Source organism: Notolepis coatsorum (genome assembly GCF_963971535.1).
Source record: "Notolepis coatsorum genome assembly, chromosome: 14".
Lineage (NCBI taxonomy): Eukaryota > Metazoa > Chordata > Actinopteri > Aulopiformes > Paralepididae > Notolepis > Notolepis coatsorum.
Window position 1 is genome coordinate 70,902,497 of NC_140178.1, and position 15,473 is coordinate 70,917,969.

Below are 15,473 nucleotides of genomic sequence, written 5' to 3' on the forward strand. Positions count from 1 at the left end.
AATTCAATGTAAAAAATTCGATGCATAATTGCGGTGTATAGAATTCGATGTAAAAAACCATCATCCGGGCTACCCAGACAGGATAAGCAATCGAGCCTGGATGCAATCGAACTGACTTCTGGCCTATCACTGCACAGCTTTGTCAGTCATGTGATCACACCAACCCGGGAGAAAGATGGCGGTATATATACATACGGTGGGGAGAGAATATATACATACGGTGGGGAGGAGACTGTACATTAGGAGGGGGTGGGAGAGAAATATACATATGGTGGGGAGAGAATATATACATACGGTGGGGAGGAGACTGTACATTAGGAGGGGGTGGGAGAGAAATATACATATGGTGGGGAGAGAATATATACTTAAATATACTTAAAGAGCACCTACGGGAGGCTGCAATTAGAAACTGGCCACCGTAAATGTCCAAACCCCCCACCCCCACCCCCTCCTAATAGACAGTCTCCTCCCCACCGCATGTGTATATTCTCTCCCCGCCATATGTATATTTCTCTCCCACCCACCCACCCCCTCCAAATGTACAGTCTCCTCTCCCACCCACCCACCCCCTCCTAATGTACAGTCCCCTCCCCATCATATGTATATACTCTGTCAGGATCTATGGGTAACAGTACTGTATATTTGAATACCGTTTATGTCACAAATGTATCAGTACTAAATACCATAAATGTCATGTATGTTGTGTATGTCATAAATGTCAATATGAATTGAAAATGGGGGACCCTGATGTAAACAAGACAAACGTCTTTCTCTGGTCTGCATCCCCTTAACAATTGTGTGTATTGAGCCATACTGTATTGTACCCATTCTGCAATCTGTTAAATAAAGTTTTCAATCAATCAATCAATCAATACTGTACATCACAGAGGTAAGAGACATTCATTCATTCATTCATTTTCATTCATTCACACAGCCGGTAATACATAATATGCATTGGCCCTGTGTCCTGTATCCGTCCCGTCAGTGTGAACACCACCGTGGCCCCGTTACTTTATGCCGACCAGTACCTGCAGCTTTCCACCTCCCTGGCTGCCCCGCTGGTGTCTGGCCTGGGGGAGCACTACACCCTCCTCAGCCTGGACCTCAACTGGACCTCCCTCACCCTGTGGAACAGGGACATTGCGCCCCACGTGAGTCCCCATCCAGTTCATCTGATATTCAAGACGAAGGAGACCCATGGCAAAAAAAAACATTTGAGTGTAGAATATTTCCGTATGAAAAATAGAAAAAATACTTTGTTTGTAAAAATGTGTCTGTGTCCCTGTCATCCGTTTTGTCTTCAAAGCCCATTGTAAATATTGATGTATTTTCCCAGGATAATGCCAACCTGTATGGTTCCCACCCATTCTACCTGGTACAGGAGGGAGATGGCCTGGCACACGGAGTGTTCCTACTCAACAGCAATGCCATGGGTACGGCCTGTGATAGCCATTCCTTACAGGCACCCATAGTATCTCAGCATGCAACGTTTGGTCCTGCATACTTGTATATCGAGTGTGTCTTGATGTATGGTAATAGCTAATTGTCTTCACCCATTCTGCAATCTGTTAATAAAGTTTTCATTCATTCATTCATTCATTCATTCACTTTGACTGTTGTGTAGAGGTGTCGTTGCAGCCCGCTCCCACGCTCACCTGGGTGGCCCTCGGTGGAATCCTGGACCTGTATATCTTCCTGGGACCGGACCCCCAGAGCGTGGTCCGACAGTACCTCCAGGTCATAGGTGTGTCCCGGGCCTTTTGGTGCTCTGCCTCGGTCCAGTATTTTGATCAAATAAGCTACCTGCCAACTGAGCCATGAAGCCGGCTTGGAGCTGGCTTGGAGCTGGCTTGGAGCTGGCTTGGAGCTGGCTTGGAGCTGGCTTTGAGCTGGCTTTTTGTGTTGTGTGGAAGGTACAGAGAAAAGCCTTCTTCTTTAACTCATTCAGTACCGGGGATTAGCCATGGCCCTGTGGTCGCATTGCCACGCTTTAAAATATAGGACTGAGTCACCTTGTTTGTAGAGCTATAACTGTCTATATTCTATATTATAGCTATGGATACAATACTATGGCCCATTTGACATCACCTATCGTTCAATATGTGAGAAAGAATACATTTTTCCATCCATACGTTCCCGTGTTATACCGTGGTGAATATAAGTATGGTTTTAGAGTGGTCTAGGGTAATTCATGAAATCCTGAATTAAAGCCCTATACGTCGATTCCACTATAGACGTTGCCATTTTTCGCCTGTATACGCTATTATCTCGAAATCAAATCTATATCATAGCTATCATGTTCCATCATGAATGCATGAAAGGAGGGCGGCTAGGTGGTGCAGTGGGCAAGGCGCTCACCACCAATGCAGGAGACGCTGGGTTCGAGCCCAGCTCTCCGCATTGCTATCAGCTTGGCTGGTCGTTCATACTAATACAATTGGCAGTATTAGGGGGTGGGAAGCTGATGGGTGGGGATCGGACGTTGTGGACAGCGACTCCTACAGGTCGGTTGGTGCGCCTGCGCAGCAGAATCAGGAAGCGACGGGGGCGGCGTGTTCCTCCCACGCAGACCCCGACGCTGAGAGATCGCACTGTGCAGGTGAAAAGATGCGACGGCTGCTTCCTCGAGTACCGGAGGGGACACGTGATGTAAGGCTTCGTCCACATTGCAGCTGGCTTGTGGGAGGCATGGCCTAACAGCGTTCGAGACAGGGGAGGGTAGAATTGGACGATACGAAATTGGGATGGGAGAAAAATAGAAAATGGGAGAGTAGATAAAAATTATTTGATTGTCTGTAACGGCATTCGCATTGAACACTAAAAACGGTTATCAGCCCGATCGGTATAAAAGCATTGCAGGATCAAGCAAAAAATGTACGTCAAATCGTCCTTACCTGTGATCGGGAGTATTCCAAAAATAATATTCCAATTGTTTGATTGCCATCTGGTATATCCAATGTCCATTTGGTCGACGGCATAATCCACCACAATATATGGATCGGAGATATTTGACGCGCTCCGATGGAACCGGCAGAACGTCTGCCCTCGCCCGACAAGGAAACATGAAACCTGAGACGTGTGGCCATCCCACAGAGAAAGATACACGGGTATAAAGGGTGCTCGATACTGCCATCTAGCGTGATGCGGCCGGTATTGCACTTTTTTTTTTTTTTTATGATTGCAAAACAAAAATTATTAAAAGTCAGTACTCAACACACAATGCATAATGAAACCAACAATCAAGGTGGCTAAAATGACATGCAAGTACAGAAACAGAAAACAAAAAAAAGTCTATAATAATATTTTACCATATACAGTGTATATCCAACAAAATTACCAATTATACAAATGCCTTATACAGGATATACCCCTAATACCTATTTTCTAAAACCCTACACACATATGCTCCAGCTCGAACCCCCCCCTCCCGGACCCCTCCTTGGATAGTACCTCCATTATCCCTCACTCCTAACCAGACACTACCATTATAAGCTAGCTTTTATTCTCTCCACCACTTCTAACCACATTGACATTTTGGATTCGTTGAGACCCAGAATTCTTGCTGTAGATATTTCTTGATAAATCACATCGAGATATGTAAGAAACCAAACCTTCCGGCAAATTTTTTCAGGTTGAAACCAGCGTGATGCGATCAGTTTTTTAGCTACTGTGATACCCGATAAAACCAATCTCTTTAGCTGTGGATTTACTGCAAACTCAAAAACATCATTCAATAGTAATACAGAGGGGTGTACTGGTATATTCCAAGATACGAGTTTTGATAATTGATGGGTCACATCTTTCCAGAATGCCTTAACTGGTGGGCAGTCCCAATACATGTGCGGTATTGCACTCTTACATTCTCATGATGATTCCCCATGTTAACCCTGAGTCCGTGTGCCTGTAATGAATAGAAATATCGAATAAAAGAAATAACGATCAAATAAAGAGTATACTCGTTGTTGGCATTCAACGTTTGGCGCCAAATAACGAGTATACTCGTCGTTGGCAGTGAATGAGTTAACACATTCGGGGCCATTTGGGGCCGTCTAATATCACTCTAGATGGCCAGCATTTCAAAACAGACTTGCATAGTTTGTGAGGCTGTTTGTAGAGCTAAATCTATACTTTATAGTATTGTGTAGTAGAATCCTAACAATAATCTAAGGTTATTGTACAGTACAAGGAGGTCGTTAACTGGAGGAGGAAAAAGGATCATAAGTGATAGAATTTGGTCTCCTCATCTGACTCCCAATATAGCCAGCAAGGAATAAATGTGCAGTCCAGACAACAGAGTTCGAATTCAACTCATGGATTTATTTGTCTCGGCGGCCAGGAGTGAATAAAAAGGTTGCTTTTAACATACAAGGATTATCAGAATACATTAATCATGTCTGTTTTGTACACAGGATCAACAAGGTTTGCATCTCAAAACCCCACCATGTAGGTACATACAACAGTCAGTGTCGACATAAATGTAATTAGAGAAAATAATGTAAGCATTACACCTGAGTAAATCTGGTTTACAGATCAGGGATCTGTACATTACTCTAATCTAAACAACAATTGGTGTTTCCCATGATTTACTCACGTAAAATGCAATCAGCTCACAGTAGTCTCTGGATGGGTGGCGGTGGAGCCGCAGACCTGGGGAGGGGGTCTGGGCTCCTGAACTAACACTATGTTCACTCTTATATACTATAACTTCCCACCAATCATAACATTCTAGTAGTACATTTTGGTCCAATCAGGTGGTCTTCTGTGGGGGCTGTCCCAATCGATCTCCTGGGTGGGTGTCGGCCTTCAGTAAACCGAGGGGTCTGCTTTTGACCCCCCCCCCCCTCTTTTGCTGCTCAGGTCTTTTCTCAGTCCAGGGGGTCTGTTGGTGGCCCCCGTCGGTGTGGTCTTTTGCTGAGTACAGAGGGGTTCTGCTGGTGGCCCCCGTCGGTGTGGTTGTAATCTGGTCACAGTAGGTGTGACCTTTGTCTGTCATCTGCTGCAACTGTCTCTAGTATGGTTCCTTATTTAGCCACTGAGTCCACTCTGCTATTGAAAGGTACACCTGGCTTTACATTATGGTTCTCTAATTTATTCACACATTATGAAATTCAAAGTCAATATTACCACATTCCCCACTTTGGCAATTCACATTGTCATATACTGTATATTGACTTGATTTTCTATACATACTAACCATACAATATAATCACAAAATCATAATTATTTTTTCAAATTTCAATTTTTTCTTTTTTCTCAATTTTTTTTTCATTATTCTTTGGTACATATCCTCAATGAGTTTTTGCTCCTCAAGGCTCATTAGCCAGAGGCCCACCTTTTAAACAACAACTTTTGGGCTTGTTGAAAACAATAAAACTATTTCTGTTAAGCTACAAATTATACATTAAAATATAATAAATCACAAATTTAAAACCCAATCTTCTTAATCTACATGAAAGTTTGTGTCCACATTCTTTTAGATGATCTGGTTGGGAGACACATACATTAGTATCACAATCACAGAATTCATTTTACATTCATTTTTTCCTTCTCCTGCTAATTATTTTCTTTCCTAAGACAGCACAATCACATCTGCATAATCCTTCAATTGGTCTTCTCATCTATCCACCCCCCTTATGACCATATCATGGTCATAAAACCTTACCACCTCGTCGTCACAGCACCAGTCGGGCAGGGAAGGCGGAGAATCACTCAAGGAGAAAAAACTTCACCACCTCACTTTGGCCATAATCTATGTATAATAATCTACCTATGTGTATGTTCCTATGCTCTTACCCTGCGTTGTGTTAATCTATTCGCCCTCTGCCTGCGCCTTCCACCAAATCACATGTGCGCAAACAGAGTCCATCAGTTGCTACTGTTCAGTTACCCCCTGTTCTCCATGTAGCGTGATGAATTCTGCGTTGTGTCTGGTGTGAGGTGGACGTAGACACTCAGACAATGGTACCCAGTTGATGGTTGTTTATTTGACAATCCTGTTAATCAAAACAACACAGCACGTACACAAAACGTGGCGTTATCGGCCATCGTCAGCGTGCAGTCCACCTCTTGCTCTCGTTCTCAACAAACACAAAGAGCGCGCACATTTTAAAACAGCGCGCCGTCTATACTTACAACCATTAGATACATTTAGCTCAGTGCAAGTTAGCTTCAGCAAAAACATATGAAACAACATGAAATAAAAGGCAGTGTGTAAACATTAATTAAACCAAAATACAAAACAACGGTTCATACCTGTTAATCAAAACAACACAGCACGTACACAAAACGTGGCGTTATCGGCCATCATCAGCGTGCAGTCCACCTGGTGTTGCCAAACAGAATACTGAGTTAGTACTCGAACGTACTATGGCTGTTTTACACAGGGCGAATTAATGTCATTACACAACAGGGTATTTCAGTACCAAAAACCAAAACATAAATCAGTTTTACAAGTTATACAAAGCAGTTAAATCCAATATTAGATAAACGGAAGCGCATACCTCTTGCTCTCGTTCTCAACAAACACAAAGAGAACGAGCACTTCCGCCAGCGTGTCTCTCGGCAACAAACCGGCTAAACCATTTTATACACTAGTTGAACGTATTTACAATACACCAATTATTCAATGGAAAGATATCCTATCTTCTCTAAACCCATTATAAAAGACCCAAAAGGGATTTCGTTTGGAGAATTGGTAACTCAATGTGAGAAAATTAATATAAAGTAGTAACCAAGACACCCCTCCATAACACTAAAGTGGGCTCGGTCCACTTTGTTCCACTTTTGTTCCTTCAAAGTAAGAGTGTTTCCGTTTTGACCTACTTATTTAAGATAAAAGGTAACAGTTTCTGTCCATGATTCTAGCATAACAACTTCACTCTGCTACATACTCCCCCACTGACTTATGCCAGATCATGGACAGTGTCCCCTTCAATCAACTCAACAGCGTAAGTATAAACCAAAGAAACAGAAAATAATAAAAAAAATCACAATGAATCAACGCGTCACATGTAACCCAGTGTATTCCCTTAATTCCACACCTAGAAAATAGGTTGACCAGCTCAAAAGCTATCCGATGAAGGATCAGGAAAAATAAAGGGTAGCTAATCCCTCATCTAACCACAGGCAAAAAAACATGCCATGTACATATTTATACCATGGAATACACCAAAATTACCAAATCATGTCTAGTGCAATAGACAACCGTAACTACCAGTATGACTCAAAGAAAATCAAACAGCAAAATCAATGAAAGAAAAGAAAAAAAATTCCAGTAATAAAAAGAATCACTCAAAAGAAAACACAAAAAAAATTGTGTCATCTTTTAAGATGACAGCAGAGCCCTGCCTCTTTGTACAGCCATCGTCTGAATGAGCCTGTTAACTGGCCTGATTAGTCTCCCCAGCCTAGTATAAACCCCTTGAGGTACCTCAACTACACTCGGTGTGACATCGACAATGGCCGATTCAGGTTCACTCACTGGTACAAATAAGGATGCACTACAGGGGGCCTCCTCCGAAGCCATCGTGTCTCCAGCAAATGACTCCACAGTTGTCGTGTCTGACGACTGATCACTATCCTGATAAACAATTACAGAGTATGACTCCTCTGATTCAACATCTGCATCTGGTCCCTCCATCCAAAAGTGGCGTGGTTTCTTCAGTTTACCCTCCTGCTCCTCACCATTATGTGACTCAAGTGTAATTCTATGATGTTGATCACCACTCATACTCCCCACAGTCAAGTTCCCTGTAGGAGTGTTTCCTACATTCAAAGTCATTTTCAATATCAAATGGTACTTTCACCGTTTTACTCTTCAGCGTGTTTTAGGTAACACACTCGAAATCAATAAACTTGATTAGAGACTATCTTTTTCAAAGGATTCAGTGCTCTCCAGCCTCCTCAGGAACAGACCTCGGGCACAGGCGGCGAATGCAGCGTCCCCGTGACCAGGCCGCGCCAGCAGCATCCACGCGTCTAGGCCGCACATGAAGCCTCCACGTCTCTCCAACTACTCCGGTGGTCGGCCTCTGCTGACCAGTTGATCCGGCATGTCTCGGCACCAGTTGTAGCGTGATGAATTCTGCGTTGTGTCTGGTGTGAGGTGGACGTAGACACTCAGACAATGGTACCCAGTTGATGGTTGTTTATTTGACAATCCTGTTAATCAAAACAACACAGCACGTACACAAAACGTGGCGTTATCGGCCATCGTCAGCGTGCAGTCCACCTCTTGCTCTCGTTCTCAACAAACACAAAGAGCGCGCACATTTTAAAACAGCGCGCCGTCTATACTTACAACCATTAGATACATTTAGCTCAGTGCAAGTTAGCTTCAGCAAAAACATATGAAACAACATGAAATAAAAGGCAGTGTGTAAACATTAATTAAACCAAAATACAAAACAACGGTTCATACCTGTTAATCAAAACAACACAGCACGTACACAAAACGTGGCGTTATCGGCCATCATCAGCGTGCAGTCCACCTGGTGTTGCCAAACAGAATACTGAGTTAGTACTCGAACGTACTATGGCTGTTTTATACAGGGCGAATTAATGTCATTACACAACAGGGTATTTCAGTACCAAAAACCAAAACATAAATCAGTTTTACAAGTTATACAAAGCAGTTAAATCCAATATTAGATAAACGGAAGCGCATACCTCTTGCTCTCGTTCTCAACAAACACAAAGAGAACAAGCACTTCCGCCAGCGTGTCTCTCGGCAACAAACCGGCTAAACCATTTTATACACTAGTTGAACGTATTTACAATACACCAATTATTCAATGGAAAGATATCCTATCTTCTCTAAACCCATTATAAAAGACCCAAAAGGGATTTCGTTTGGAGAATTGGTAACTCAATGTGAGAAAATTAATATAAAGTAGTAACCAAGACACCCCTCCATAACACTAAAGTGGGCTCGGTCCACTTTGTTCCACTTTTGTTCCTTCAAAGTAAGAGTGTTTCCGTTTTGACCTACTTATTTAAGATAAAAGGTAACAGTTTCTGTCCATGATTCTAGCATAACAACTTCACTCTGCTACATCCACACCAAATTTCACATTCCACAGAGGCCCTTGCTCACCTATCCTGCACAGTTCCAGACCGGCCTTGCCTCCCCCTTCCCCCCATGCATGCTAGCCAGCCTCAGCCGTAGCACTGTTTGTAGCCCTGTGATCCCGTCACATTTTGACCTATTACTGTCCTTCCTCGGATTCACAGACGGCTCTCTCAGTCTGGACGTTCCCCAAACCTGTGTCTGTTTTGGCCTCTGTTCTCGGGGCTATGATGAAGGAGGGGCTAGCGTCCACAAGCGACCTCTTTCCACAATCTAACAATTTCCCACAGGAAATAACTGAACAGGTTCACTCCACTGTGTCGTAATCTAATGAAATTTATTCATACTCAACACTTATGACTCCTCTACACGTGACGTTCCGCTTCCCCCCCTCGACTGAATCTGTGAGGGAAGAAACACAAAGCAAATCCTTATACACACTACGTCAAATATTTTAAAAAGAAGCCAATGTTAATCATATGCAAACGTGATAGGGCCACTTAGCTTTTGTTGACATTCTGTCCTGACGCCATCACTCCTGCCACCAGCTCTCTCCTCTCACACCCAGACCATAAAAAGCAGATTAGAAAAAACAAAAGACAAATAATTAACAAAATATCCCAATAAACCACATCCTTCAACCACATGTTCTGCACCTCCACATGTGAAATTACCATTCATACCTAAAACAGTAAATCAATAAAAATAACAAGCACCAAACATTAAAATTAAAGGTTTTTTTTTTTTTTAAGAAAAGAAAAACCCAAAACAAACCAAACACATTCTCCTATCACCTACGTGGCAGACCACTTGTGAATGTTCCATGCATACCAAGAAAACATTAAAGAAATAAAAACAACAAGCTTCAAACTTCACTTGCACACCACCTTCTAACTCATCACCATCCGTCCAGAAAATTACAGATTAAACAATAGAAAAGAAACCAAAAATCTAGACTTAAACGCTCATCCACACACATTCAAAAGAAATAAACTTGAATGAAAGCAGTGTATCAAAACAACCACCGCTCTTAAAATCCTTCTCCTTAAAAAAACAAAACACACTCTTTCATTCAATATCTCACAGCCTCAAGCACCCACTGAAATCAAACGACACTCAGACATGCACTCACACGCCACTCAATTCATCCTCACATTACCAGGTAACCACTCAAAGACAAAGCCATTCACGCTTGCCTCACTCATGCATACCACCTGGCACACAATCATCCACAGATTTACCTTAGTGAAACATCCACAAAGAAAAAAACATTCACGCCTGCTTCACTCCTGCATCAAAAACTGTCATTCAACATAAAATACAACATAACTCATTAATCATCATTCAGGACCACAGACAATGTTAGTTTTTTCTTTCTCCCCTGCTCTCAGCTTTCTTTGTACTCAACCTCTGGCTAACACAATCTACACCAACCTCTACACTCCTACCCATTGCCAGAAAGAGTCTAGGAACTCTTTCTCAACGATAGAACCTCAAAGCATTCCTAGTACCTTGAGAGTCTACCGCTATTCCCTCTAATCAAAAAGCTAGCCATTCAAAAGTCATAATCCAATTGAATGATTACCTTATTGATTTTCTCACTCACTCACCCAGCTGTGTTCTGTATTAGCGCTCTTCCTGTCACACCTCTCTGTCACTTCCTGTCTCCCTCATGCTATCCCAAACTAGCACCTTATCTTCCTGTCTCCCTGTTGTAAAAAACAACAGGTTTTAGCAACCCCTGTGGCTTCCCGCAACCTGTCTCAAAAGGATTTCTACCCCCCTGGGCAATATAACCCTCTCAACTTTTGTCCCTCTGGCTACTGGCACCTGGTGCAAGCCCTTGCACCCCCATTGTCCCATATGCAGGCCCCCCTGCAACTCCATCAAAAGGTTAATCATTACATACATCTCACCCTGGGGGCAAGCCGCCCCCTAGGTTTGAATAAAACACACATTCCTACGGCTTCCAGGGGAAGGTTAATTAACACATATTTGCCTGTTCTTCTAGTCACAGACAATAACACTTATCTTTACCACAGTGAAACTACGGAATGAAAGCAATCCTTCTACAAATAATCATCACAAACATATTCATTAAATTGCCATTGCATCAATAAAATTGCTTTCTAACACAGACAGCAAGCCTCCATCAATAAATTATAATCCCCTACAATTCTGAGGCTTGTATCAAGCATTAAATGTCCTATCCATATTAACAGTGTATCAAAGATCTAACTCATCTAAAACAAGCATAAACAGTATTTCAACATAGCAATGCAACAAAATATATGCCAACAAGCCTACTCCATTAAATTATCACCCCCCATGATCTAAAGACTTGCAGCAACATTAATTCAACAGTGCCATTAAAATCTGAACTCTTAACATAAATGCCTTCTATACAAGCATCTTAATTCAAGCTCAATAATAAGCTCCAGTAAAACACAACATCATTATTCCACACTTACAATTGTACAAGCTAAACAGATTTAAAAACTACAATTTAACACCACATTATTAAAGTAATTAATTTACAAACCTAAGCATTTTATCAAAAGCCACTCATTAGAAATAAAACATTACTAGTGGTCAGTTCCAATCATGCTAAGACTCAAAAACTGTAAACAGGATTGTCTGGGAACGTTAACTCTGTATATAGGTGATATGTGATATGTATTGTAGATGTATTACTTAAATATAATGCAAGCAATATGTTCTTTTCAGTGTAGAGCGGTTTACCAAATTCCGCCCATTACTACCCCAAACTACTGCCTACCTGTATATCATGTATGCAATAAATGTTATGATGAATTGAAAACGGGGGGACTCTGTCTCCGGTCTGCATCCCCTTAACAATTGTATGTATTTAGCTGTACTATTTTTAATCAATCAATCAATCACTCAATCCCCCCTTGGTTAAAAAGATCCCCTTGTGCCTAATGTGTATCTGTTCCTATCCATCCATTCCTAATCCACTCACTGCATTGTGTGCAGCCTAAGTAAACCGTGACCTCCTCCCATAATCTAATCATCATACATTACATATCACTTCTACTGTTTACACAAAATACAATGTACAATATACAAATACAAACATTTTAACACAATGCCAAATACTTCCTCACCCGTTGCTCTAAGAGCGTTAGTACACAATACACGCAATGAACATTTACATTGTAAACCGTTCTAACGAAACGATCTGTTGCTAAGAGCTACTGTCCCCGTTTTGCCGCGACGAACGTGTCGAAATAGGACGCCGAAGCCAAACACGTTCTAATCGGATTTGCTGCAGATTTTTGCTTTCTGTAATTACCCTTCTCACGGCTAACAAGCAAATCCCGCCTACCCTTCTAATCAACCCTCAATATCGGATCGACTACAGTTAGATCGGCTGATATTTTCAGAAAAAATCCCCTCCCTGTTAAAACTTTCGAGGTGTCCGGCTAATCTGATCAATATTTTCAAAAGCCTACGCGCTATGCTTCGAACAAGCCCAATCCACCTATTTCACCATAACAAGTTTATAATCTCGCGACCCGTAACTCCCATTATCACATCGATGCCCTTCATACTCACATCTTCTAATTACGTGACCTGAACAATGAGTATTAACGACACCATGTCCCGCCGATGGTTCAGATCCCCGCTTGTCGCCGTTTGAGAGACGGCTCCCAGCGGAGATCTGCTTCACCCCGCAAGCGTAGACCCATAACCCACCCATTTGTTCAGACACGAAAAAATTACCACACCTCATCTGTGTACGTTCCCGGGAAAAACAACTTGGGTCTGTCCATTAAACGGGATACACCCCATCGGACCTTCTTGACACCAGACTACCGAGACCACGATTCAATGGTCATTTCATCTTAATGCAGCCCGACACTTCAATTTGCGAGAAGCGTACTAAAAAACACCCCCGCTGGCTGATTGAATTAATCAATATGATAACAGTGTTACGCACCCCAACGCCTCATTTATATCCCTCCCCGAGAGACATATTTGAGGTAATCATCTCTATTCCCTGTACTCTGTTCTCACCGTGGAACCAGGGCTCATAACAACCTGTACTACAATCACGGTTCTCTCATACTACTCTTTACCTTACCCTATAATCTTCTCTTTAAGATCTGACTACGCTTTGACCCTCACTGTCCATAGTCACCTCACAGTCCCACTTCCTGCGTTTCTGTGACTATCCTCCACGTTCTACCGCTCCACGCCTTTGCCTTCAAGTAAATTACCTATCCCTAACCTATCCCCCTAAGCTATTACTTTCAACAAAAATAAAAAAAATACTATCCCCCTGTCCGCAAGGGCCTGGCACCAAATACGCTGCCCGTACTTAATGCCATAAACCTCAAACGAACAGGCCGGGAACGGCCTCCTGTGTCTAAATAACCACACAATACATCAAAAGCTCATGATTGTATATTCACTGCACAACAAGCACGATCCCTTTACCTTTGGACAGTCTAACCTAAACACCGCTCCCCCATTCCTGTACGCAAAGGCTATATTCACCCCGGGCCCCAACTAGTGGCCTACACACCAGCCTCCATCCTGTCCCTATGTCCTCCATCCAGACAGCAAAACCCTGCACTGCAACCCCTTAATGAAACGCCTCAACCCCCGGCTCTTTTCCTGGATGTCCCCAACATGCAAGCAGGGCCGTGGCTCTGAGCAGCCAGCCACACAAACCTCACTGTACATCTTCAGGGGGGGCACAACAGGGCGGGCGAAACGGCACCATTTCTGTAGTAGAATCCTAACAATAATCTAAGGTTATTGTACAGTACAAGGAGGTCGTTAACTGGAGGAGGAAAAAGGATCATAAGTGATAGAATTTGGTCTCCTCATCTGACTCCCAATATAGCCAGCAAGGAATAAATGTGCAGTCCAGACAACAGAGTTCGAATTCAACTCATGGATTTATTTGTCTCGGCAGCCAGGAGTGAATAAAAAGGTTGCTTTTCACATACAAGGATTATCAGAATACATTAATCATGTCTGTTTTGTACACAGGATCAACAAGGTTTGCATCTCAAAACCCCACCATGTAGGTACATACAACAGTCAGTGTTAACATAAATGTAATTAGAGAAAATACTGTAAGCATTACACCTGAGTAAATCTGGTTTACAGATCAGGGATCTTTACATTACTCTAATCTAAACAACAATTGGTGTTTCCCATGATTTACTCACGTAAAATTCAATCAGCTCACAGTAGTCTCTGGATGGGTGGCGGTGGAGCCGCAGACCTGGGGAGGGGGTCTGGGCTCCTGAACTAACACTATGTTCGCTCTTATATACTATAACTTCCCACCAATCATAACATTCTAGTAGTACATTTTGGTCCAATCAGGTGGTCTTCTGTGGGGGCTGTCCCAATCGATCTCCTGGGTGGGTGTCGGCCTTCAGTAAACCGAGGGGTATGCTTTTCACCCCCCCCCCCTCTTTTGCTGCTCAGGTCTTTTCTCAGTCCAGGGGGTCTGTTGGTGGCCCCCGTCGGTGTGGTCTTTTGCTGAGTACAGAGGGGTTCTGCTGGTGGCCCCCGTCGGTGTGGTTGTAATCTGGTCACAGTAGGTGTGACCTTTGTCTGTTATCTGCTGCAACTGTCTCTAGTATGGTTCCTTATTTAGCCACTGAGTCCACTCTGCTATTGAAAGGTACACCTGGCTTTACATTATAGTTCTCTAATTTATTCACACATATTAATTATGAAATTCAAAGTCAATATTACCACAATTGCTATCTGTCCATTCTCATTGTCAATTGAGACCATAAACCGTCCCTTCAAAATGGCTTAAAGAAATCATTTTTTCATCAATACGTTCTCATTTTATAGCGTCTTGAATATAAGCGTTATATGGGATTTGGACTGGTATATTTCCTGGAAGGCGAGATATAAGGCGCTAAGCTAGTAACGTTAAATCCAATGGCATTTCGGCTATAGAGAAGCTAGAGTTAAAAATCAAACTGCATATGATCGATATGATGGTCCACCATGAATGCATGAAAGGGGGGGGGGGCGGGGGACGTCGTTTCTGATTATTGATTACCAATAGAATAGAATAGAATAGACTTTTAATTGTCATTGCACAGTATACAACGAAATTTCAGGGGAGCTCCCACAGACCGTAGTACAATATATACATACATAAACACATAATTATCAAGTCCAGGTAAGTGCATGGTGCACGTGAGGGGACAGTCAATGAGCGTTTAACAGTCTGACTGCTTGGGGGAAAAAGCTGTTCTTAAATCTTGAACTCTTGGCATGTATGGACCGGTATCTCCTCCCTGAGGGAAGGAGCTGAAAGAGGTGATGTGCTGGGTGAGACTGGTCCTTGATGATACATTTGGAGCGGTGGAGGCAGCGGGAGGTGAAGACGGAGGTGATG

General features: G+C 42.7%; 1 protein-coding gene across 1 annotated transcript in view; it reads left to right on the plus strand.

Annotated features, from left to right (window-relative positions):
• The window catches only part of gaa (alpha glucosidase), a gene marked incomplete at both ends in the record, with an annotated part of 66,069 nt that overhangs the window by 18,199 nt on the left and 32,397 nt on the right, over positions 1-15,473 (plus strand). Inside the window, 3 exons of the mRNA XM_084329139.1 lie at positions 986-1,151; positions 1,337-1,433; positions 1,625-1,776. Coding sequence (XP_084185265.1) covers positions 986-1,151; positions 1,337-1,433; positions 1,625-1,776 — 415 coding nt within the window. The remainder of the gene's footprint in view (positions 1-985; positions 1,152-1,336; positions 1,434-1,624; positions 1,777-15,473) is intronic.